This window comes from Aedes aegypti, chromosome 3 (genome assembly GCF_002204515.2).
Source record: "Aedes aegypti strain LVP_AGWG chromosome 3, AaegL5.0 Primary Assembly, whole genome shotgun sequence".
NCBI classification, from domain to species: domain Eukaryota; kingdom Metazoa; phylum Arthropoda; class Insecta; order Diptera; family Culicidae; genus Aedes; species Aedes aegypti.
Window position 1 is genome coordinate 389,881,639 of NC_035109.1, and position 26,176 is coordinate 389,907,814.

The following is a 26,176-nucleotide window of genomic DNA, read 5'->3' on the forward strand; positions in this document are numbered from 1 at the left end:
TCTTTCCTCGAAAGTTGAAGTTGCAAGATTGAAGATTATTTATCAGATCTAATAAACGCATGGCTGCACATTAATATTTTGGTACCGTTTTGTCTCAAATTCCGAACAGACTCATATTCCGAACACTCGGTTTTTGTATGGCGATTTGGTTGAAATGTTTCGCTGAAATATGTCACTAAATAACAAGGAAATGGCAGTCAATTGCAATTCAATTTTAACGTCTCCAATATAATTGATACCGCGGGAGTAGTAAAGATTTTCTAGTTTGAGACCAGTAGAATAAGCTCAGCTAAATTTATATGCTAAATTATTAATTTGAATACGGTTTATTCGTGCTGTTCGGAATTTGAATCAAGGTGTTCGGAATATGAGACAGAATCAACACAGTGTTCGGCATTTGAATCATAATGTTTTTCCATACTGTTGCGTAAAAACAATACTAAAACTAATCAAATAAACATTATTATCGGTATACCCATCAGCCAACAGTTAGGCTTTGCGAGGAAATTAAAATTTACACAAATATCAGCTAATTTATACCAATCAGATGCATTCGAAGTCACTGTTGGCCTTAAGTGCTCGGAATATGAGTCAAAACGGTATTTGCTACGTAGTTACACAACTCTGCTAGCATAAAAACCGTTTGATTCTTAAACATAAAATGACATCTGATCGTTGATTGAGATTTTATTTCGATGGAGCCACAAGGTACGCATGTTCTGATTACTCCATGGCTTTCTATGACTAGGCAAGCACTTTTTAATTCGAAGAATAATTATCTAATATCAAAAAAGTCTATCATTTAATAATTCGCAAATAATGTTAGTTCTTTTGTCGGACAATATTTTGGTTTCATTTGAGGTAAACAATAACACGCATCCTAAGATAATTCCATAAAGCAATCTTCTGGAAAAAAAATCTTAATACAATGGGAAACATTTATGAGCTTTAAACCAAAATGGATTGCAGAAAACCAAAACCAGAAAATAATGTCTTGCTATTGAAGCTGTTTTTACGCGATGAATCACTCAATGCACCTGAGTGAGCATTTAAGCTTCTCCACACACTAAGCTCTTACGGTGAATTTCACCGTAATCTCAACAGCTGAACAGTTCGGTGAAATAAAACACCGTAACTTCGTCGGAATTTAACGGATTCCGGTGATTTTTTACCGAATACTGTAAAAATTTACCGTACTTCGTTAATTTATTTTACCGAACTGTTCAGCTGTTGAGATTTCACAGGAATCCGTCAAATAATTTAAGTGTGCAGCCTTGGCTTAGCAAATCATGATGAAGATTAGGATTCTGAAACAAACTTCATATATGAGAAATATACTATATAAATATACTGCCTAGAACGCAGCAGACCTTGCTATTATCTAAATGGAAATTTTTCAGACATCGACACGTTCAGTTGTTATTTTGCTCTCGTCGCATCCAGACGCAGCAGCAGCCGGTTCATGGAGTGCTAATGAATAGCCCACGGTAGTTTTTTTCGCCTTTTGCTAAGCAGTAGTGTGCTTTGGATTTCGTTTCGGTATACGTTCGTTTCTTCTTGCCATATCGCAACACAAAAGCAGTAACCGAAATTGATCAATGTTAGGCATGATTCAGAATACGGTTAAATTTCGATTCCCAACGTCGGCACCGCGACCAACATGGGTCGAAATCGCAGCATTTTTGAAGTGCCTGGACTCCGATATCATGGAGATGGAGACCGTCTACAAGATGGGGGAGGATAGGAGTCTGTGTATTAAGTTCAAAAACACAGCCGCAATGGAGGAAGCTCTACGGTCGAACTTGGAAACAATCAAGTTTAATTATTCCAATGGGGAAACGGTCGATGTGCATATGTCGCCCGCCGGAATTCGCTACGTGCGGATTTTTGACGTTCCTCCGGAGGTGTCTGACGAGGATCTATCGTTAGTACTAGGATCGTACGGAAAAATTGAACGAGTGATTCGGGAGAAGTTTCCACCGAACCTAGGCCTCGATCATATGTACAATGGTGTACGAGGCTTGTACATGTACATTGAAAAGGATATTCCTCCAACATTGAATATTCTTCAATGGAAAGGGAAAGTTTTTTATGAGGAACTGAAAAACAAATGTTTTTCGTGCCAACAGGAAGGCCACCGTAAGAACGCCTGCCCACAACGTGTACCACGGAGCCAACAAGAGAGCGGAAAGCATGCGGAAAAAGTATTTAGCACCTATGTTGGTGCGGTTATTCAGGGTGAGAGTTCAGTCATCGAACAGGAAATAATTGAAGTTGTGGACCAGGAAGTAATCGAAGCAGTACAGTTGGAGGTTCCTTCAAAGGAAATTGAGCGAAGTCAAGATCAAGAAGTAGTAGGAGCGACGAACACTGAAGTTTATCGAAGCGAATATGAGAAGAATTTGGCAGAAAACTGGAAGATGTACGAAACGGAGAAGCGTAGGGGGCAAGAGGAATATCGGAGAAATGAGAAATCAATGCAGCGGCGGTACCAGGAAAGTTTACGGCAACGAGAAAGAGAACAAAAAGAGCACTGGGAGAAGTGTGAAGCGGAGTGAAAAAGTCGCCAGGAGAAGCATAATCGGAACCTGTCTCTACAACACCAAGCTCTTCCGGTGGAAAGCCAACCACAATCTCCACCCAAGAAGAACGCACGCAAGCAGTAACTCCTGATTATCAAATAATTTATCTTATTTGTATAATTATTTAGATTTCGGCTCCGTAATGCCTTCGGGCGGTTGAGCCTTTTAAATAAAGAATTAAGTAAAAAAAAAAATCGACACGTTAACACTGTTTATACCGACGACGGTTTTTGTAACGTAAAGTACCGACGGGTCAAAAAATGTGGAACGGTAAACTTTGCACGACGATATCTCAGCTGATAATCAATCAATTTCCATCCATTGCAACCGTTTACTCTCCTGGATGCGTTTAGTGAAGACCGATTGAAATGTTATGCCACCATGGCTGAGAATTGGCCGGATCAAGACCGTCCACATTTTTTGCCCACCTCCCGCTGCTTGTATACAAGCGTTGCATGCAAGTTGGTTATACCGGAACTAGGTTTGTGGCCGGATATTTCAAAATTTTGACCAGCTACAAGGGTTCTGTTTTCGGGAGAGTTGTACAGGGCAGTGCTCGCTTCCTCATGGTATATGTAATGATACAAAATTCCACCACTACGTGGCGCTAGTATACATAAGCACTTCCGGTTTACTGCTATTGAAGGATATCTCGGAACCTAAACGAGATAGAAAATTCATGTCTTCGAGAAAGTTGTTCAAAGTGAACCTAGCTTTCTTGAGTGACCTAGCATAGTTTTAACTTCAACCATTACGTGGCGCTAGTGTACATAAACATTTCCGGTTTACTGCTATTGAAGGATATCTCGGAACCTAAACGAGATAGAAAATTCCTGTCTTCGAGAAAGTTGTTCAAAGTGAGCCTAGCTTCCCCGAGAGACCGATCATAGTACCAAATTCATTCACTACGTGGCGCTAGTGTACGTAAACACTTCCGGTTTACTGCTATTGAAGGATATCTTGGAACCTAAATGAGATAGAAAATTCCTGTCTTCGAGAAAGTTGTTCAAAGTGAGCCTAGCTTTCCCGAGAGACCTAGCATAGTACCAAATTCATCCACTACGTGGTGCTGGTATTCGTTTACAATTCTAGTGTGACATCAAAAAGGTACAATTAGAATTCCTGCAGGTACCTTAGAAATATTCTGTGTGGATCTCTCGTAATTTTCTATCTCACTTTTCTGGCATTTGATTTGATTTTTATTACCACGAATGAATGTAACACGTCGTTCTAATATCAAACTTGAAAACTAGCCGGAAGTAATTTGAAAATAATTTCATTGTATGGTCTTAAAACATTTACTGGACAGTAATTTATGATAACAAATTTAATATTACCCTGCGTATATCACAGGTTACTGAATCAGTTTTCGATACAAATTTGATCCACTTTCAACTATTGAAATGTAATATTGATTTATATAGTTGGTAAAGCGCTCGTCTAGCAAACAAGAGTCCTGAGCTCGAAGCCCAGCCGAGCACGTGGATTTTGTTCATAATTTCACCCATAATTTTTCCATCTTTACCACGCGTACTGAGTTGATTAATTGTTTTATATGTTATTTCTAAAATTACTGTAATAATTTTCGAAATAGGGTCCTAAAGCCCTGTCCCAATTTTAGTGCCAAACGCATAAGTTTAGGTCAAAAACATATGTTTACTTAATTTTTTAATGTTTTCCGATAGTTTAAGCCCAAAAAACATTTTTTTAAGTTTTTTTAAAATTTTGTCACACCCCTTGGTTTAAACTCAAATTTTGGGTGTATTTTGTTTTCCGTGTCCCTTCCGAAATGTCAGATAGGAACAACCCCGGTGTTAAAAAGTTGAACCCCTGTGGTATTTTTGTCGACTAAGCGAACGTCAAACATGATCTCAAGTGTCAAGGTTCATTTATGGATCCAATTTTTAAAATAAAGTTTTAATATGATTTATCCGATATTTGAGCGGGAAAAAATGCTAAAGTAGTTGCAGTAACATGCTCTTTCGTAATATTAAATGAAAACAAGATTTCATCGAACATTTTAGGACCCTATTGCGAATAATAAATGTTTGACGTTTTTGGGAGCATTTTGTATCCAATCCAAAACACTGAAAAATTAAACGAAAATCAAGAATTTGAATCTTAATTTATTTAAATGCGAACAACGGAAAGATGGTTCATTCCGAAAATAATATCACCACGTACATGTAACAGGGAACAATTCATTCCTAGCCAACCACGAAACAATCTATTTTAGGTGTCACACCATGTCCTTAATGCCATTTTATGTATTTTTTTAACAATTTTCTGCTCCGGATGTTTTCCCGGATATTATGGGTAATGAAGGTTTGTTTGTTTTCAAATAATAGTTGTTACGACAACCAACGAGTATTTTGATCGATCATTTGATGAATTCTGACAGTTTGAAATATTCCAATTACAGTTTACATAATGTCGTGAAAGATTTAAAATAATCAGTTTACCGTGACTTACGTAGTATTTTAAGCTGTTAAGTGAATACTCCTAATGTTATTGTCTTCGACTTTTAGAAGTATATTTGGTAAAATTGTCCTGGAAATTGATAAGTTTGGAATTTGATTATCATTCAGATGCATTAGAATAAACATCTATGAACTTGTGAGTGTTCTTCAAAGTTTATGAGTAATAATTTTCAATTGCTCCCGTATTAACTTATTTGCCCCCTAGATTTTTCGCCCCCCAAATCGTGTTTTACAAATTTTCGCCCCCCGTGGATCGGAAAATTGCCCTCAGGGGGGCGAATTCGCCCACTTTGGGAATCACTGCGCTAGATGATGGCATACTGAGAGCCGAGTTTAACAGCCGAGGCACGCGACTACTTGATAAGTTCATAGATTATCATCTTCAGGAATTCTTCTATGGATTAATTCAGAGAATCAGTACAAAGAATCCCCCAAGAATTTTTATGGAGGTTCCTCTAGCAATTCGCCCATATATTTGTCTTGAAATTTCTTAAAATATTTCTAAAGATATGAATGACATTGAATTCAACAAATTCCTAGAGAAATCCTGTAACAATTCTTTGAGGACTCCTTTGGAAAATTTTCTGAGGATATCATTGGAAAAAATACTGTGAGTATAATTAGAAAAAGTTCTGGTAGAGGTTTCATGGCACCTCAAATGAAAATTCTGGAGGAAGTCTATGAAGGAATCGTAAATCTCACAGAAACTTTTAGAAAGACCTTTAAGAGTTGGCTGTTCGGATTACTTGAGGAATTATTATCGAAATATGCTTCCTGTCTCATTTGATTTTATTTTCCAGGCATAAAGTCTCTAAAGATTCTTTTTTAGCACTTAGCGGCTATCAGACCTGAAATGATTGTATCGGTATACTACTTTTCATTAATTGACTTTTTAAAATACAAAATAAAAATTATAAACGACTTCAACAATAGATGAAATTAAGACTCATTATTTTCAATTCCAAATATGAATTTTGATTGAAAGTATATAATTGTTTCAATTGATTGATCAGTCATTTGGCTCATACCCCTATTTGGAAGGGCCCCCGAATTCGACTCCGCACCGGGCCCCGAAAACCCTAGTCGGACTGGTGGTGAATGCGTCGAAAGCAAAGTACATGCTTATGGGCAAAACCGAACGCGACAGGGTACGCCTAGGAACCTGTGTTCGATTGACGGAGATACCTTCGACGTGGTAGATGAATTACCTCGGATTCTTGCTAACGGCGTGTGGAAGTCGTGCCTACCATGGGCTCCAGAAAAACCTGCCGTCAAAAAAGATTCGCACTAAATGTACCATGTACAAAACGCTAATTAGGCCGGTGGGGTGTGAAATGAAACGTGGACGATGCTCAAGGAGGACCTGTTCGCAGGAGTTTTCGAACGTCAGGTGCTTAGGACGATCTTTGGCGGTGTGCAGGAGAACTGTGTGTGGCGGCGAAGGATGAACCATAAGCTCAGCGCACTCTACGGCGAACATAGCATCAAGAAAGTTGTAAGAATGCCGGATAACAATTCTGCAAAAATGGTGTTCGCTTGCGATCCGACAGGTACAAGCAGGCGAGGAACACAGCGGGCACGGTGGGCTGACCAGGTGCTACAAGACCTGGCGAATGTGGGCGGCAGCCGAAGATTGAGGAAGGAAGGTGCAATCCGAGTTGTATGGTGTGACATTGTTGACGCGGTTTTATTGTTAACAATGTAATAACAACAAATTAATGATGAATTTAAATTATTCTGTATGCAAGTAATGGCTATTACACCTTACCGAGCTAAGCTTTTAAGCTTCACAAGGGGCTGCAATGGAATGACAAATCATATTCTATTTATTATCAATAGGAATGGATGCAATATATCATCATGATCATCATCAATAGGAATGATAATAAAAGATAGTATCCTGTTCAAATCGAAGAAAAATCTTAGTTTTTCAATTTAGATTTTTAGTTTTTGTTTTAGTTTACCGACTTTTTCGGTAGGCCAAAACCCAGTAATTTTTATCGAACATATTGAGTGTGTTGATAACCCTGATTGTATTTCCTCGAGTTTCTTTATTGAAAGAGTTCTAGCAGCACCTCAAGTAATTATTGGTATTTTTTCTTCAGGAAATGGACTTTTAAATAAACATTTTCAAAAATTTCTTATGTAGATGAAATTTGTTTAGTAATACTGGATAGACCTCTTGAAAACTTTTTTAGCATTCTCCTAAAAAAGAATTCGAGATACAATTGCCGAAAATTTCCAAAAACTTCTTGAAGTCTCTAAAAGTTTTTCCATTTTTTTTCAATTACTCATATGTTCCGAGATATCTGCCAAAATTTTCTTTGGAAAAATAATTCATTTTTGCAATTGTATATCGTGTAGCAAGCTCAAAGATATTGCATGCCCTATGAAATCCAGAAAATTTTAATAACAAAAAATATTTACCCGAACATCTTTCAGGGATTTTTATCGAACTTCTTTTGATTCCTTTTACTGGAGATTCTTTGATAGATTCAGATTTATTTTATCTTTGTAGCGGAAATTCAAGAGTATTGTTAGATTGACCTCCTGTAGTCTGGTCTGAATCTAACTAATCTAATCTCTAATATAACTATTCTTGAAAACACAATTAATAAAATATGTTCAAAGTATTAGAAGACTTATGTGGAAATGATCAACTTGTATACTGCCCATATTGATTTTCGAGCCAACACCTTTTTTCGTCACATCATCCATGTTTTAGTATATATTTTACTATGCATATTATTTTTTCTGTACGGAACATAAACCACTGCGACCAATATTTGATCTATTATAGTATATCCCGTGTCCTTTGTTTAGTGCATGTCGTGTTACCTTGTCACTATTGAGAAGTGATAAAGTATTCGGTTTTCTTTCAGTTGTAATTTCTAACTTGATCGCAGGAAAGGATTATAATTGAAAGGTTCCGCTATGTATACCCTTTGAAGAACGTGGTGGGAACACTCTCCACAGGCGCGCCCCTTTATCAGTCAAAATCGGATCCCTTGATAAAGCCAAGAAATTACACCGATATTGTCCATGCATCAGAATCCTAGTCCTTACTTCTTTAAACTAGAGAACTAAATAAATAAAAGATTAGAAAACAAATTGTTGTATTCGACTCATTTTTTTGCCTTGTCTCAAGATCATTATCGGCATCTGGTAAAACCAAGACTTTTCACTTTCAACAAGGTTCAAAAATGTAACAAGGACTAAAAATGTTCATATGATTACTATAATATCCTATTATCTTCGTTTGAAACAGTCAGGACTAGGATTTACTGGTAGATCTTTACCCCATAACGCACCACGAAAAGGTGATCTACCCACGTTATGGGTCATGCATATAAAAATTGACGCATTTTTTTTTGAAAATGTTGTGGAAAAATGTGAAATGGAAACAGTCCCATATTGAAAAATAAAGGCTTTACAGTCAATATATGAACTTTCAACCCAAATAGCAACTGCAAAACGTGAATTGTGTTGTATAACTTTTGCTGATCAATCGAAGCAAAATAAGTAATCAATGCGGTATTTCAATGACAATCTAGCATGTAGAAATGTACTAGAAAATTATGTACATTTGTATTAAAAGACAAACTTTAAACTGTTAGCGCTATTTTCTCAATGCCTACTTTTTCAATATGGGACAATTATGCTTTTATGGGCAGTATAGGCCTGAGTGAAAAATAAATAACTAAACAAATACAAAGCAAAGCCATGCTGAAGGTGTCTGGGTTCGGTCGGTCTGATATATGAAATGCTCATAGGAACACTACAAAAAAACTAAGATGCAGGCTCTGTCCCAGTGAGAACGTTATGCCAAAAAAAGAAGAATAAGAAAAATTAGGCGATGTACGGGCATTGTTTATTTGTTTTATTTCATATTCAATGTAATGAAAAAAATAGATTTTATTGCAAGCTAATGTGTACTCTGATGCAATTTCAATTATAACAACATAGTTCAATTGACAGCTGCTACGGATTGATCCGACTGACTTTGTAAAAGTATACGGAATGAATTGAAATGTACATATGAAGTCATAAAATAGCGTTTTATGCAAGGAAACTCAGCGATCAAACGATTTCATCTACCATATATTGCGGGTTGGATGCAATTTATTTAAAGAAAGCACTTTTTTCGTACACTGTTATGCGACTTCTGATTGTCTGTGATATTGATTTAGCATCGTCCCATTGCTACCCAAAATCGCCTACTAATGAGTAAGACTGCCATTGATTCTGAGTGAAGGTTGCCACTACAACTACAATTTTTTATCAGCTTCCTTGAAAGTTCGTCCTAGGCCACTATATCAGCAGCCTCGTCTATATGGCAAATGATGTTGTCGAATGAACCTCACCAAGGACGACAACGGCCAATGATGGCCGGAGATCAGAATGTGGATCAAGTGGAGATGAAATTCATTATGAATCAGCTCCGGATGCATTTTGCATTTTATGCTAATTGTGCCGAGAATTATATTGCAACTCTGGATTGGATGGGACGACTGAGTGACTGAAGGAGCTGTGCCTACGTTCAGATTTCGTTGCTGATTTAATTATTGGAAAATTTCTAATTTTTGTTGGGCCATACAGAAGTTCTTCGATTGATGTAGGTGTTTTATGTTGATGGAAAATTTATTAGCAATTCTAAGGAAATGATATGAATCAAGAAGGAAGTGTATTCCAGAAATATCCGGATTATGAGACGGAGAACCAGGAAAATCGGGATTGAAAGAAATAATTCATTGTGTGTTCTATTCCAAGCAACCAACTCGTCTAGGTCTGCATGAGAAAATGGGATTCTATTGTGGTAAATCGTATGATATACCGAGCTATACATACGTACAGGATAGGATTGTGGTTCGACTTACCTTATGTGTACCGACAGCGTGTGCTCCATCATATACATATAAATGATCATTACAGTCTAATTGTAGCATATCGAAACGTAACATAAATCTCTGCAGTATCGAGTGTGTTTGAAATGTGATAACACAGTTTAGGTTTCTCTCGTTCTTGGAGGAGAGTGTAGCACCATCTATTTTCCTATATAGTTGTTGTAAAAAATGGGTTTTACAGATTGAATCCATGTGATCTGAAACGAGAGAACGGAAAGAGGGCGAAAAATTGGATTAAAATTTCGTTGTGCATTTTTGTTCAGGTTTTTTGGTTCGGCGAATACAAGAAAGAAGTGCATCTGAAATGTTTGAAATATGAAACTTGTTGACCAAATGTCAGCTAGTGGGTCATTAGTCTTTGTCCGGTGGCAGCGAGCTAAAGCTGTACACATGCGGTATCGTTTCTACCGTTCACCAAGAAATCCAATTAAAAGAGTAGAATTCTTTGTTTCGGCCAAAACCGTCCATCTAACTCTTTCTGTACAGAAGGCAAAGCGAATTTACAACTACATTTTTTTTTACCTTAGATCGTAATATAGGGGACGATATTGTAAATTGTTAAGTAGATGAAAAAACCGAATTTAGTACTATACCATTTAATTCCACTAGAGTTTGTATCCTTGACAGATACGCGTATTTCGACCTCAACTGTAAGGCCGTCTTCAGTGTCGTGTACTAGACTCGACTTGAAGAAAACCATCGTATGCACACATTATATATTAACACTAGGTATAAACGTATTTCCCTACCCATTATTATTTTTTTTAACTTAAAATTTATGAGCTTTAGGTACATTCCATCCCTCTTTTGTTGAAACTTTAAATGCTGAAAGGTACATCACGGGAACGATTAGTTGAATAGCCATGTATTGCCGTTGCCGTTGTCTCTGTTGAGTAGCGTCGTAGGTACCTGTTTGCAAATTTCCAGACTCTCCGCCACATCCAGTTTCCAAGGAGAAGAAACATTTCTCAAAATTTTGATATCGGCCGTCGTAATTGTATGTCCTTCTGAAAAGATATGTTCTGCCACCTTAGATTTGAAATCGTATGTCATCCCCTTGTCTATCGTCTTCTGAGCTTTTCCTATTTCCGCTAAGTGTTCCTTGAATCTAACCTCGAGAGACCGCTTTGTTTGACCAACGTAGACCTTGCTGCAGTGGGAACAGCTGATTTTGTAAACACCAGCCTTGTTTAGTGTGTTTACCGGATCCTTGGTAGAGCCTAACGAAGTACTAAGTTGGTTGTCTCTGCTGGAAAATACCAAATCGATTCCGAAATTCCTTAGCTTTGGGCGGAGCTGTTTGCTGATGTGTACGTCGTATGGGATGGAGACTCTCTTCATGGGTTCGGTGATAGGGGTTAGTGTCGTCAAAGCATTCCGAATTCGCTGTCTTTCCTTTTTGTCGATGATAGCTTTTATCGTCCTTTCCTTGTATCCGTTGATCCTTGCCGTCTCGTAGATATATTCCAGTTCCTTAGTCTTTCCGTGTTCGCTGAGGGGTAGAGTCTGCATCCTGTGGATCATGTGGTGAAACGCTGCCAACTTATGCTGGAACGAATGATTCGATGTGTAAGGGGTGTTTGTAGGCTTCCTGTAGATTTCGAAATTGTAAGTTGAACTTTCTTCCCTGGTGACAAGTAGATCCAAAAATGATAGTTTTCCATCCTTCTCCTCCTCGTGGGTGAACTTGATATCCTTGTGTACGCTGTTGATTGTATCCAAAATTTTAGCCAGATCGTTCCGCTTGATAACGCTGAAAATGTCGTCGACATATCTCCACCATTTATCCGGTAATACTCCTTGTTTCTTTAAATTTTCCACAAAATTCGCCATGAATAGTTCGCACAAAAACGGGGAGAGAGGGTTTCCCATGGGGGCTCCTTTCGTCTGTTTGTAGAAATTTCCTCGAAATTGAAAGTAGTTTTCGTCCATGCATAATCTTGCCAACCTCATGTATGTCCTGACCTTTCCTTTCCATGCTGCATCCGTCCTTTGGGGTAATAACCAGTCCTCGAGAAGATTTAGGGAATCCTTTACTGGAACGCTGGGGAAAAGAGCCGCTACGTCGAAAGAAACCATCATCTCGTCATCCTCGATGTGTCCTGACTCTAATAGTTTCTGGGAGAACTCCTGGGTGTTTTTAACTGACCTAGTGGGGAATGGATTCGGCATACTCTGGAATTCCTTGACTAACCATTTCGCCAGTTTATGAGTGGGGGATCCGTCGGCCGAGATGATTTCTCGCATTTCCTTTCCTGGTTTGTGAATCTTCGGTAGTCCTTTAATCCGTGGAAGAATGGGGTTTGACTCTTTCAAACGAGCCTCGCCAATAATTGCCTTGCAGTCCTTCAGGGTTTTGTCCGTGAGCTTGATGAGTCCGGGTAGTGGATCCACTCTCAAATGTCGGTAGGGGCCTTCGTTGATCTTTTTCGCCATTTGTTCGTCGTAATCCGTCTTGTCCATGATGACGACTGCGTTGCCTTTATCCGCCTTGATGTAGAATACTGGTTTATCCTTGAGTTCTTTCACGATCCTCGTCTCGTCCTTGTTTGCCTTGCTTCGTTGTCCTGTTGTAATGGCCTTTGCTACGATGTTCCTCGTTGTGTTATGGTCCTTTATTGGTACGTTTTGGATGATTGCTGTTTCCATGTCTACGATTATTTTCTCCACATCAGGCTTCGTAGTCACCGCATATCCTAACCCCTTGTTGAGGTGTGTCAATTGCTCTACTGTGAACTGCTGCGTCGAACGGTTAACTACGAAATCTTCAATGGGTTCTATAATCGGAGCAGGAACGCAGTTAACTTCCGTCGTCTTGGATCGCATGGAGGCTAGTTTTTTCCGATGTATCCTGTTCTTCCTGTCGGCTTCGCATTCTTCCGCTCGTTTAACCTTGGTCAGGAATAATGGGAATCCTTCCGGATATTCCTGAGCCAATTTTAAATGCAGAAAATAACACCTCGTCGTCAGCTTGTCCAGTTTCGCATAGTGCGAATTAATCGATGCCGTGATGTACTCTTTCTCTGCTGTCTTCTTGATATGTTGTGGGATATGGGGGCCCATCTTAATCCTATGGCTAACGGGTGTTAGCTTTTGCTTCAGACATTTCTTCAGAAATGCCACGTCCTTTTGGGTGCTTACGATAGATCTCTTCAGGTCGATGAATATACTGTGCTCCGTCCGCTTGGTAGCCATGATGATAATAAATCTTCGAGCTGTTTAGTAGAATACCTATAAGTAGATGAAAAAACCGAATTTAGTACTATACCATTTAATTCCACTAGAGTTTGTATCCTTTGACAGATACGCGTATTTCGACCTCAACTGTAAGGCCGTCTTCAGTGTCGTGTACTAGACTCGACTTGAGTCAACGTTGTAAAACTTTTTTTTATGTTAAAAAATAAACATTGAAGTTTTTAGTTTGCACAATAATACTAATAGTGTTTCAATGGACCTAAATTTAAACCCAACAGAACTGAAATAGGTCAACAGTTTAGCGAGTTGTTTTAATTTTTAGGTCGAAAACGACCCTAAATCACAATTTCATTTTTTTCATGAAAGCTCCCTAGGCGTGATTCAAAACTTATACAGTCAAACCTCAATGAGTCGATGTTCTATTACTCGATATCGACTCATGGAACCATACTAAACTTAAAAAAATATGGTTACTATGATGGTCCTCTCAAACAGCTTCCCGTAGAATATCTGTTCCATGACTCGATATTTTTATGGTCCCTTCAATATTGACTCATGGAAAATAATTGTAAAAAAAATTCAAATCACTAGTTTATTCCAATCAAAAGTTACATTGATCTGAATTCATATAAATTAAATTGTGTCGATAAAGACCCAATGTCCTTACTAAGGTTAAAATCTGTGAATACTTCTCAATCATATTTTGTGATTCGAATCACTCAAATAGACCACTAGAACTTTGCGCTACCAATTTTCCTTCTCCCAAACCTGAGAAAAGGCGTTTACCTAAAGAACGTTCGCATACAAGTGAATCGTTATCCCTTTTCTCTTTCCAATGCAATCCCGACATCGGCAATTCCTAAAAACGGGTTGCGAAAATTTATAAATGGCTATGATTAAAGGATTTGAGAAATGGATTTATTCTACGTTAGAATATCAGCTTGCCGGCTGGAATACACCGGACCAGAAACAGGAAGTACATCATGTCCCCTCAGTCTTAAACCGTATGCTGAGCCTTTTAAATGGTAGGTAGCATCATTTATTACGAGAAAGCAAACCATGCGGAAAAGTGAGTTTCCTACCAAGCTTCAGGATCAAGTCTGGATAGGACGTGGCGCGTTTCTGCTGTTACGATAGATGCTCTCTCATATCTTACCCAGCAGATACACGCGTGCAGTGATTTGAAGCGTATTCTTTTATTCCGGGATAGAAGTTGTTGTTCGTTTTGAGTACGAGCTAAGCCAAGCTTCCAAACGGGAAAGCTTTGATCATGGTCTTTATCATTTATACAACCGTTCTCGGAGTATCAAGGTGTATGTCACTTCCGGTAAATGGAACTTTTGAATGGTTTGTGGTGATTTAGACATCTGTTGTAGCAGTTGACCAAGAATAGTGAAAGTAAATTCACATATTATATGATGTAGTGGCGTAGCCAAAAAATATTTCTAGGAGCATTAGGAGTCTTGAGAAGAAAAAATAAATTTGACCAGTAGGCGAATTCCGGTGCGAATTTTCTTCGAAGAAAAGAAAATTTTCTTGCTAGTGAGCAATGGAAGAAAATTTCTTCTCTTCGAAGAAATCGTTCATCGGAATTCACCTACAGTATACATAAAAAACCTTTTCCAATCCCCCTTTTCTTACCTATGTCCAAAACTGCTAAACCATTCATAGGTACTGTATATGGCAATACTAAATTATCTCAAATTTTATGCATAAAAACTAAAAACCAAGAATATCAAAAACATACTCCGGCTAATCGAGTCTAAAATTCCTGATAATTGAATCCCGGATAATCGATTCGGCGGATAACGAGTCACCGGATAATCGAGTCCGACTAGGTACAGGTTCCAATTTCGGTAAAAATACTTAAAATTGTTGGTTTTATTATGTTTTAAGGCGCAAAATCAAAGAAATTGATAAGCATAAGCATAGCATAAGCATATATGACCGTACAATTCATAGTTGATACTTCGTGATTGACCAGAACAATCGAAGTTGCACAGGGAATTAATGAATGGGGCTTGGGATTAGCTTACCATCCTTCAATGTGCACAAATCGAGAGTTAAAATGTTATTAATCAATAACGGCGCCGGCCACGTCCTTACGGTCATCGGGTAAGGGAAGGAATGTTAGTTCGACAACCGTTATTACTAGAGACCGAGATCACCCCTGCATCTTCACAGCTGTCATGGAAAGGATATTGGGTTAGTGGGATAAGGTAGAGATCTGGCAGTCACCAATGTTTGGTGATGCGATCCATGATATAATCACGTCTAACCGGATTCTCGAAATAATTCAATAATCGCATTGTACGTCAAACAAGTGTTCGTCACTCGCCCACGCAGGAGCAAGCGACACGATCAATAGATCAAACACTACTAACGAACCGATCACGTTTTCACTACTGCACTACCGACGCACGACATGTTTGATCCTGCCCTCATCGCCCGCCCCCGCAGGAGCAAGCGTCAAGGATCAAACACTACTCACAAAATCAAGGAAATTGATAAGTGCTAATAAGTACCGAAAAATCTCAATTCACACTCCACATTTAGACACACAGAATCTACTGTGAAAATTTGATCGGAATCCTTCAGCTCTAAGGGGAAACTAAACGAGCTTGAAGTTTGTTTGGTGAAAACGACAACATATATGGGAAAACTATTCTATTTACATTTTCGACAATAGATGACGCTATAGTGGATGAATTTATTTCATTACCTACTTTTGCCTTTCTTATTTATTTCATTATTGATTTGAAAATTCTGCAATCTATATATAACGGGCTGCAACGAACTCTTTTCGACAAGAAACAACAAAGTAATACCTATAGGGAAACTGAAATTTGCCTCAACGGAATTAGAGCACTTGTGAAAACATAGTGCAACAGCTTTGAGGACATCGAATGCAAACAAAAATCTGTCTCCAGATCCTGAAAGTGCACACCCACACTAGCAAAACTCTATAAAGGTTTTGAAAGATTGGTTGGAAATTTGGAGTTATGTTCTTATGAATTTTTCCGCTTGATTTTCCCTTAGAACGGTTATATCTCACAGAGTAAGGTACCGCGGGGCAAGTGGGTAAATGAGGTAAGTGAAAATAATTGGTATATTTTACTGAATATGTGAATTAACATTTAAAACTCATGCATAAACCATTGAGGCCATTGAGAACATTACAATAGATAAGAAATTTCTGAGATTTTTCAGCCATAATTGCATAATAGAGCGAAACATTGTTAACCTGTCAACTACCACTCCGCTTGATTGAAATGACAACATACAGATGGACGGAATTGCACACATTTTTCAGAGCTTTAACATATATCGGGCTTATATGTTCTTTATTGCATCAACATTATAAACTTCAGTTAAGTTTCGACCGTTTTATACTAGGTTATAGATGATTTGGGTTTATCCCGGGATTATTTCAAGCCCGGGAAACAAGACTCTCAATATCAATCTATAGAGTAGTTTATATATTGAGGACGTAATGCCAAAGAAGAAAAGAAGAAGAGATTATAGATTATCCAAAAAGTACACCAATGCATTGGGGTTCCCAATATTTGAGAAGGTCTGTGAACATTATTATATTGGCTACAATTTATCTATGTCAAGATGTCTACCTATGTTTAGCTATAATAAGCTTAAAATTGATTGTCTTTATCGAGCTTTTGCCTCACCGGTGAGGTAAGAGTTCAAATCTAGTGTGAGGCAAAAGTTCGCTGAAACACAATATAACGTATTTGTTTTTTCTTTATTAGTATTGTTTAGGTACCAAATAGTGGGGTGAATCGTACGCAGCCCATGGTTTATCAACTGTGGTCGATTGTCGGATTTAAAATGAGCCAAAGCGGGCATCGATATACCACTACCTACTACATGGGTTTTCTGTGGGATATACCGTTTTGATTCATATTACGAACAGCTTCAAATTCCGGACACACTACTTTGTATGGGAAACATTTCACGCGAAATGCTTCAATTTTTGCTGTTCAAAAGTTCTCAATTTCAAGGCTCGTTTTAGAAAACTTTTTCCATAAATATCTTTGAAAATTTATAATGCCCAACTACCTTAGATGTCTCTTTGGTGGTTTAACGATTTTGAATGATGATTTGACTGTTTTATTAATGAATATCATGAGCTGTCCGGAATTCGATTCAAAATGTCCGGAATATGAGGCAAAAGTGAGGAAGCGTCCGGAATAAGAATCATGAAAAAGCCACACATTTTGATATATTTAAAATTATTGAAGTTGCGGAAGCGCATTCTTCACCCACCGTTCGAAAGTAAAGGGCTTCCGACGCTCGATAGCGCTAAGGAATCATACAGAATGATTTATTTTGTATACTCTATGCTGGGTTATATTTCCCTGAGTCCTTAAGTGTCCGTAATATGAATCAAAACGGTACATGGAGCCATCACATAAGTTCGGAGGGGATTAGAGAGGACTAGTCACCAACTTATCTCCAACGGTTGTGAATCCAATAAGTTCTAATTTTAACTTTAGACAAATTTTTCCTAGTTTTTTAAGAAGAATAAATGTGTAGTCGTAAGAAGAATAAATGTCTTGTGTAACAAATAAAGACGATGTTGTGTGGTGATAAAGTGTCGCGTATTGAATTACCAAACGGAAGTGGACTATTGTGGATAAATTATCCTAACCCAGGAAGGAATTGCCATCCCTTTTGGAACCCAAGGATCAGAAAGGTTTCGTTTCCAACCTACACAAACGGCAACTAGAGTTCGTTCACCCCACATCAACGCCAGCTAGAGGAGGTTTGTCCTTAACAAAACTGGTCCTTCGAGCCAGATTGCTCGATCTGGTGGCTCAACAGCAGACGAACGATTCACGGAGGCAAGTACAGACGCAACTATCGACGCCATCGGAAACTTAAATTTATCTAGGATGGTAGTTCATCAATGTCATAAGTGTTTTCGAGCCAAACCAGATGCTGTAAAACAACAAATGGGAGATTTACCAGCCTCCAGAGTTACGGTAGCATGGCCATTTTCAAGATCTGGTGTGGACTTTTTCGGTCCGGTTTATCTTTCTGCGGGACGACGACGCTCACCAGTAAAGTCCTGTGTTGAAATTTTCATCTGTATGTCAACTAAGGCTGTGCATATGAGGATTGTCTCAGATTTGTCAACAGAAAGATTTTTACAAGCTCTGCGAAGTTTTTTTGCTCGACGTTGTATGTGTTCAGATATCTATTCCGATAATGGGAAAAAATTTGAGGGAGCTCGTAACCAGATGGAGGACCTTTTTGCTCTGCTGCGGGATACGTCACCAAGAAGGAGTTATTCAGGAGTGCTCCAAAAACAATATCAACTGGCACTTCACTCCACCATACGCTCCCCATTTTGGCAGATTATGGGAGGCAGCAGTCCGCTCCACCAAATACCACCTCAAAAGAGTTCTCGGTGAATCATCAACGACGTTTGAAGACTTCAATATACTTCTTCATCAGGTAGAAGCATGTCTGAATTCCCGGCCAATAACGGCACTTTCTGACGATCTGATGGATCTGGAACCGTCTACTCCAGCCCATTTTTTAACAAGCGGATCGTTCATGCTCTCCCTGAACCTGACTATGGAACGGAGAAGCTTAACCGACTCAATCAATTTCAACTGGTGCAACGTCGACTACAGGACTTCTGGGCTCGATGGCGCACAGAGTATCTTTCGCAGCTCCAGGGACGAACCAAAAATTGGGAACCTCCAGTTAAGGTCGAAGTTGGAAAACTTGTTGTGATTGCCGATCCAAATCAACCACCTCTACGCTGGAAAATGGGTCGTATTCATGAAATTCATCCAGGTGATGACGGAATAGTTCGCGTGGTAACCCTGAAAACTGCATCTGGATTCCACGGGAGACGATAGATCTTAGTGAGTTTTGCTGTATTATGGTTTATGTTTTCATGTTGTATGAAAAAGGCCAAAACTCATCGACCAAAACGTCGGGTAAGTAAAAAAACATCGTTTTTCGTCTACCAGACTGAGAAAGCCATCCGAAAGTAAGTTTCCAAACATTTATGCAAAAACTTATATACCTCAAAGCATCCTTATGATAGGACTAGAAAATCTCTTAATAAAAACACAAGTGAAAATTTTAATGAATAAATGCCAAACAATCTTGTCATCCCCTTGATTGTAAAAGAAACTTTATCTAAAAATGTTAGAATGTAACCAAGTAATAGAATTTTTATCAAAATAACTCGTATTGGACTATATGGGTTAAATAAGTATACTTCCGAGTTGAAATGTTCAACATTAGGTGTACTTCTTAAAAGATTATTCATTGGATTGCCCACTTCTTAAAATTTTATTAGCAGCACGACGATCCTCTTAGTTCTTATCTTTTTCTCGCACTGCATGTAGATTTTTTCGACACACCGTTAGGGTCCAACTGAAATCTCTACGAGTTCAGAGGCCATTGCACAGCTTTATCCCAATGGCACCTAGTGTAGCGGAAAATGTGCGAGAGATTTTACTTGAACGACCAGCGGGTGATTTTACTTGAAAATTGTTTCGAGAGCTTCCAAGAAGCCCTCCGCTGTCTACCTACGAGCAATCTTCATCGTATGTTTATTCACATTTTACACCCCCATTTGACTCGGATTTCCGCTCGACTTCTTCTCTGTGTAGACGAGAATCTTGCTGCGGAGGCGGTGCGTAGTTGTTGCGTTGAGCACTTTTGTTTTGCCTCCCCGCGGGTGCTCGTTCGCCATCATACTTCTGCTGAAGTCTTCTCTCACGGGTAAAATATTATCTTGATACAGAAAAGGATTACAATATTTTGTTTATTCAAAAACATCAAAAAATATAATTAGAAACAAGCAATATTTAAAATCATGAAAAAATAAAGCATTAAAAATATGTTTGACTTCAAAATAGTCACAAAGAATATCTACAATAAATTGAAAATCAGTATTAAAGAATTAAATTTATCCCAATAGAATAATGTAAAAAAGTAGTACAAAAAACGCTTATAAACAATCTTTTTTTTACTTTATTGACTCTAAGTGCTAATTTTTGTTTTCTATTGCCGTTTGTAGAATTTTTTCATGCTTGGTTTCGATTTTTAAATTTTCATTTGTTTTTTAAGTAATTATTATTTTTTCTTAGAATATTTGAAATTGAAATGCACTTTTATATTTTCTATAAATTATTACTCTTTTTTTTATTACACATATACAATTTTGCATACGGAAATCGATTGATATATTTTGATAAATCTTATTATTTTGTTGATTACTTTTTGATAAAACATGGAGTGTTCCCCTTCTATAAATGCTTGTTAACTTGGTTGACCCTCTCCCACCAGTAGTAGGAAGCAGCACCCATCGTCTGAGTAGGAGGAAGATAGTCTCGCTCCGGTTGGGACTGACAATGGCGAAATCAAGCACCCTCAGATGCCATATAGCGAAAATGTCAAGGAATAGGTCACAAGCAGAGCATCAAGTTGTTGAACGTCATCTTAGTCTTCTTTCCATGTCTTGAACCGAAGTCGTCGGCATGCAGTGTGTCCTTGTGAGGCTGAGGGAGGTCATCCAGAGGCACTGAGCAGCTTGATTTGCTTGTTGCAGTAGCGTGCTTGTGGCAGTTGGGAAAAATATCATTGTGAACAATCTGGTGGTATTATTATTGTGTGTATTTACTCACAGTTATCTTCATCATATTTGTAAACTGAAAATTCAACAGATGGCCTGAGGAAGTTTGAGTTATTAGAATTAGATGAGTGTTCAGTTTGAAATAAGGAGATATTGTTCAATAAGAAGGCAGTTAATACATTTTTGGTCAATTTGAACGCATAATGATTCTTGTCGTATAGTTCAAAACTGTACGACTTGAATGGTGTCTGTTCCAATTCCTTCTATATTGTTGTAGTCTTCACAGAGCGCAGACGACAAACTTCTTCTAAAGTTTCCATGATGTAGGACGTTATAGTATCAACAACATCATTTCAATCACTCGTTTGAAAAGAAAGAACACAAATCTGGAGCAAGCAAATAGTTTCCGAATGCTGGTCAATTTGGGGATGTGAGGGACATGTTGACGTGTTACTTACTTTGAAGACGCTGTTAATTCCTCTGCATTTCCACAAGAAAACGCTGGGAGATTGGATATGGGGAAGGAACTTTTAAAGCACAAATACTGAATCATTTCATTTGAAATGTTTACCATACAAAGTAGAGTGTTACTCACACAAATGGTTCAATTTCATTATTGAAATCAACAACATAAATAAGATAACTTACAAATGCCCTATAATTATTTATATTTGTGTACAGTTGAAAATGTCGTTCAACAATTGAAATCAATTTCAACAAAAATATTATTTTGATACCGATTTACAAGCACCACCGTTTACATTTCACATTTTCGTAATCTGCTAGGCTGTTAAAAATAGGCAAATCCTGCCAGAGGTCGCTCAGGTCCCGAACCCGCCATTATGATATATATCACCATAAATAATACATCCAGTTATTTTCAATTTTCATTTTCCGCCTGTTTCCGGGATGCGGATATGTTTCCCGTCCTGCTGCTCCATCAGTGCGATTCTCGTATGGGGACACATCCACAAGCACATATGAATGCACCTCTCCGAACCGCACGTTGTCTCGCGTAACCCTACGATTGTTATACAGAACCACGAAGTTTTTCTACATTTCACTGCTACAGCTGCAGTGCTGAAAAAAAAAGATGGTGAGGACTGTATCGAAAAGTAATTAACTGTCCCAAAAATGTTGGATCGTTCTTACAAAGTTTTAGGTGATTTTCAGTCCTATTTATATCATTTAATACATTAACACAGTGTTATTTTTCTATTACTTGCTATGAAATTTGAAAGTTTTACAAATTGATTACCATATGTTTTGAAAAATTTGCAAACATTATAAAATGTTACAAAAAATCTACGCTTATACATCTTCTTCTTATTCTTTTTGGCATTGCGTCCTCACTGGGACAGAGGTTTCTTCTAAGCTTAGTGTTCTTATGAGCACTTCCACAGTTATGACCTGAGAGCTTTCTTAACCAAAGTTGCCATTTTCGCATTCGTATATTGTGTGCAGGTACGATTATACTCAATGCCCAGGGACGTCAAGGAAAAATCCATTGCGAAAAAGATTCTGGACCAATCAGGAATCGAACCCAGGCACCTTCAACATGGCTTTTCTTTGTAGCTTTGGAATCTAACCACTATGGCTATGGAATAAATCACGGCAATGAAAATAAAAATAACGAACATTTAGAGCAATATCATAAAATGTGTTAAATTTTCGATTTATATATTATTATGTTTTGATAGATTATATAACAGATGTTTTGATAGATGTCTTGCAGACTAAGTGAAACTATTCTTTTAAATTTAGGAATTGATTTGAATTAGCAATGGAATGCTATTCCTGAAGTAAAAAAAATCAATGAAATAGCTACCGTCGTAACCGTTCTTACCGAATGGGTAAGAAAGGGATACGTACGATTTATTTATTGAATAACTATCGCAATTTAACTCCAATAAACTTCAAATTTGGTGTGTATGTACTTTGATGGTACATTAACAACTGTTCAAAAAATTAAAGAAAAATATTTATTCACAGCGGCATCACAACTGAATGAAAAATGATCCAATCTCACCCCATAGAGGGGGTGACATTGGGCCATTGAAATAACTTGTTTTTGAGAATATGATTGCAAAACCATTCACTGCTGAAAAATATTGATGGAATACGATGCAAACAAGATGAAAAGATATCTAAGATGTTTCACAAGTAAAGGCATTGCAGAATTCGCTCTCATTTGAGAATGAAGCACGATCAAAGCAATCAAAGAAAAACATCCCATCTGTTGCGGTCCCCGATCGTCATTGTATCGCAAGGTGTAACAAGTCTGATGATTGAAAGCAGCGAGCGAGAGCCCCAAAGAGAGAGCGATAATAAAACCCATTTTTCTCGCTTGCTTACCGTTGGGGGTAGGTGTTTTCTTTACTGGCACGATAATCAATCCACGAACTTCAAATAGCATGTTTAGAGGGGTTTCATCATGCACTACTATCCCCCCAATCTGATCAAAGTTGTAGCAGTATACGATAAACAGTCTCTCATAGTGTGCAGCATGTTATGGTAGTTACGTGAGAGATTCTCTCAATTTTCTCAGGATTCAATCCCTGACAAGTATGATAAACCCACTTAAAAGAACGATTATACCAAAAAATTGAAGATCTATGAAAAAAAAATGTAAATCCAAAATTTATCGTCAAGTTAACATAAATTTTCTTGTTTTTTCCCTCAAATTGTCTACAAAGTCTCATCACCATTGCCATAAAGCCTATTCAGTTTCCCCAAAGGTGTACTGAAACAGCGATTATTTTAAACCTTCGCAAATAGTTAAATATCGGTGCGACATTCCACGATCACTACAATTATTAAATTACAAAAACTAAATCCATTTGATAACATTTTACGATGTTGCTGCGCACGAAACAAAGTTGCTGGTTTGAGAAGTTGTCAAAATGCGTTGCATTGTTATTCAATGCACGGACTACTCAAGCGGACTTGTTTGATGTTTCAGAGATGCTGTATTTAGCAAGAATAAACACATCTTAATGAAAAAAGTGAACACCCGAGAAATGTCAAAATGTGGACTTGCAATTTCATTTACTATCGTTCTTGCTTGACCCAATATCACCCCCATTTTTGATGTTTTGGACACCACAAAAATGTAATTTCTGTGGAAAAATCAAATAGATTGCGGAAAATACGTGTGAAGTGTAATGAAAAGACTATCAACGTTCTACTTATATAACGATAGCATTAAAGTACATGCGTGATACTTTGCACAGGAGAAATTTAATGTTGTAAATTTTATCTAGTCTCAACATACAAGTTTATCGATATAGTAAAAAAAAACAACTATTTCTAAAAATGTATATTGTGATGAATTATATGTAGTTATATGTTCCCTACCATATGAATTATTAATTTTAGTAATATCAGCGTTATTAGCTAAAATATTTCATAAATCATATTTTTCCGTTTTGACCCAATCTCACCCCCTAGACCCATTGTCACCTCCATCGACGGTACATACAAATTTAAAGAGTTCGAGTCATTTGCAGATTATGGCCAGTATCAGGGGTACCTTCTAAGATTGGTACTGAAATACACCATTAAAATGCAATGTTAACCCTCTAATACCCAAATTTTTATTTTCGATTTAAGTATTATTTTTCGTTATCTAAAATCGTTCTAAACACGTTTTGGGCAATTATTTATTTTTATCCGCAAATTTTTAAATTTTGGTTTTTGATTATTATAATTTTTATTTTTGAACATCCCTAGCTGTTTTCATTTTTTCTTGAAGCCTTTTCTAGTTGTTGATTTTTGGCAATAATAAAAATTTAAATTTTTACGGCACTTTTAAAAACATTAAATTTATTATTTATTTTCGGAGCGTATTTTATTTTCCGTGTAACTAACGGAAAAACAGGTTTGAAATTATATTAATACCACCAGGCTCTTCTTTTGTGATAGGTTGATCGTAGAAAAATATAAAAGGTACGATTTTTTATATTACACGTTAAATGAACCCCAGGCATTTGTAGGTTATATAAGAATGCAATTTTTCAAACAATTTCTAAAAATACAAAAAAGTTTCAAAAGTCTTAAAAAACTTTTCTAATATGCCTGTTATGAGTCAAAATATAAGCCAAAAATAAAAACATTTATATTTCCGAGCTACGAAAAAATATACAAAATTCCAAAGTGTACCCCGTCTAAAGGCGGGGTTGGGTATTAGAGGGTTAATATTCAAAATTTATTTTTGTACGCTACATTTATTCGCTGTATATGATTGCTCAAATGTGTAACAGTGCATATGGACAATTTTTATTTGTAACTTCAATAAATTTGTGAAACATGTTACTTTGTTATTTTTTCTATAAATTCCAAAAAGTTTAACGGTAACGTACACTTCTATGAACCTATCTTTTGTAAGATTGAAAGAGATTCGTTTGAAATGTATTCAGTTTATAGAAATTATGATTATATAACTATAAAACTCTTCTAAAATATCGATGTCAAGTATTGTAACCAAATTTTTATTGCAAACAATAGGAAAGCTTAAATTCAGACATTTCTGCAAAAATAACACTGCGGAACACGTTTTTGTCTTAAGCATTAAAATACTGCTACAGTCGCCTCTCCGTATCTCGATATCGTAGGGACCATCGAGATAGGGAGAGATCGAGACAAAGAAATTTTTTTTTGATGAATACTAGATTGAAAAAACACTCCGTTGCCAAGAAAGTAATAGACAAACAGACGTCATTTTGCGCTCTTAACTAGTTTTGATTCCCAAAACTTAGATCTAGTAACCTTCGATATTGGTCATATCGACATACGGAGAGAAAATTAGGAATGAAGAATCAACAGAAACACATCGAGATATGGAGATATCAAGATAAGGAGGTTATCGAGATATGGAGAGATAAAATGTATGCAGACTGAAGGGACCTATGAAATCATCGACATAGGGAGAGATATCGAGATGAAGAACATCGAGATGTGGAGAGTCGCCTGTATTTACCTTAATAAGGGTTGCTGAATCCATTGCTGTTTTCAAAAAAATCACAGCACTAGGATGTTGAAAATGCAAAATTCGACTATTACAGCAACTTGCATGCAAGTTTGTCAGCTTGTATGCCAATATATTTGCTATGTTTGTCGCAGAGATCAAACTTCACGTGTATAACAATACTTGTCAATAAAGTACATAATACTTTCGATGCTTAAAAGTTAGTTTTTGATGGTTTAGAAAAGTATTAGGTATATTTTGTTATATAAGAGAATCGAAGAATTTTGTATGAAGACTGCAAGTATGTTGAAAAAATCGATTTAATCTTAATTTGAACGTGCAATTTCAATCAATTAATATCTGAAATGAAAGTTCAAGTCCAATTTGCATGCTTGATGGAACAGATCACAAACAAGCTTGATAAATCATAC

General features: G+C 37.3%; 1 protein-coding gene across 9 annotated transcripts in view; it reads right to left on the minus strand.

The window, feature by feature from the left end:
- LOC5568949 overlaps nucleotides 1-26,176 on the minus strand; it is a 279,330-nt gene that overhangs the window by 41,171 nt on the left and 211,983 nt on the right. For all 9 annotated transcript variants that reach the window (XM_021854088.1, XM_021854087.1, XM_021854086.1 and 6 more), the window contains exon 4: nucleotides 9,940-10,163. In XM_021854088.1, the coding sequence (XP_021709780.1) occupies nucleotides 9,940-10,163 (224 nt within the window). The remainder of the gene's footprint in view (nucleotides 1-9,939; nucleotides 10,164-26,176) is intronic.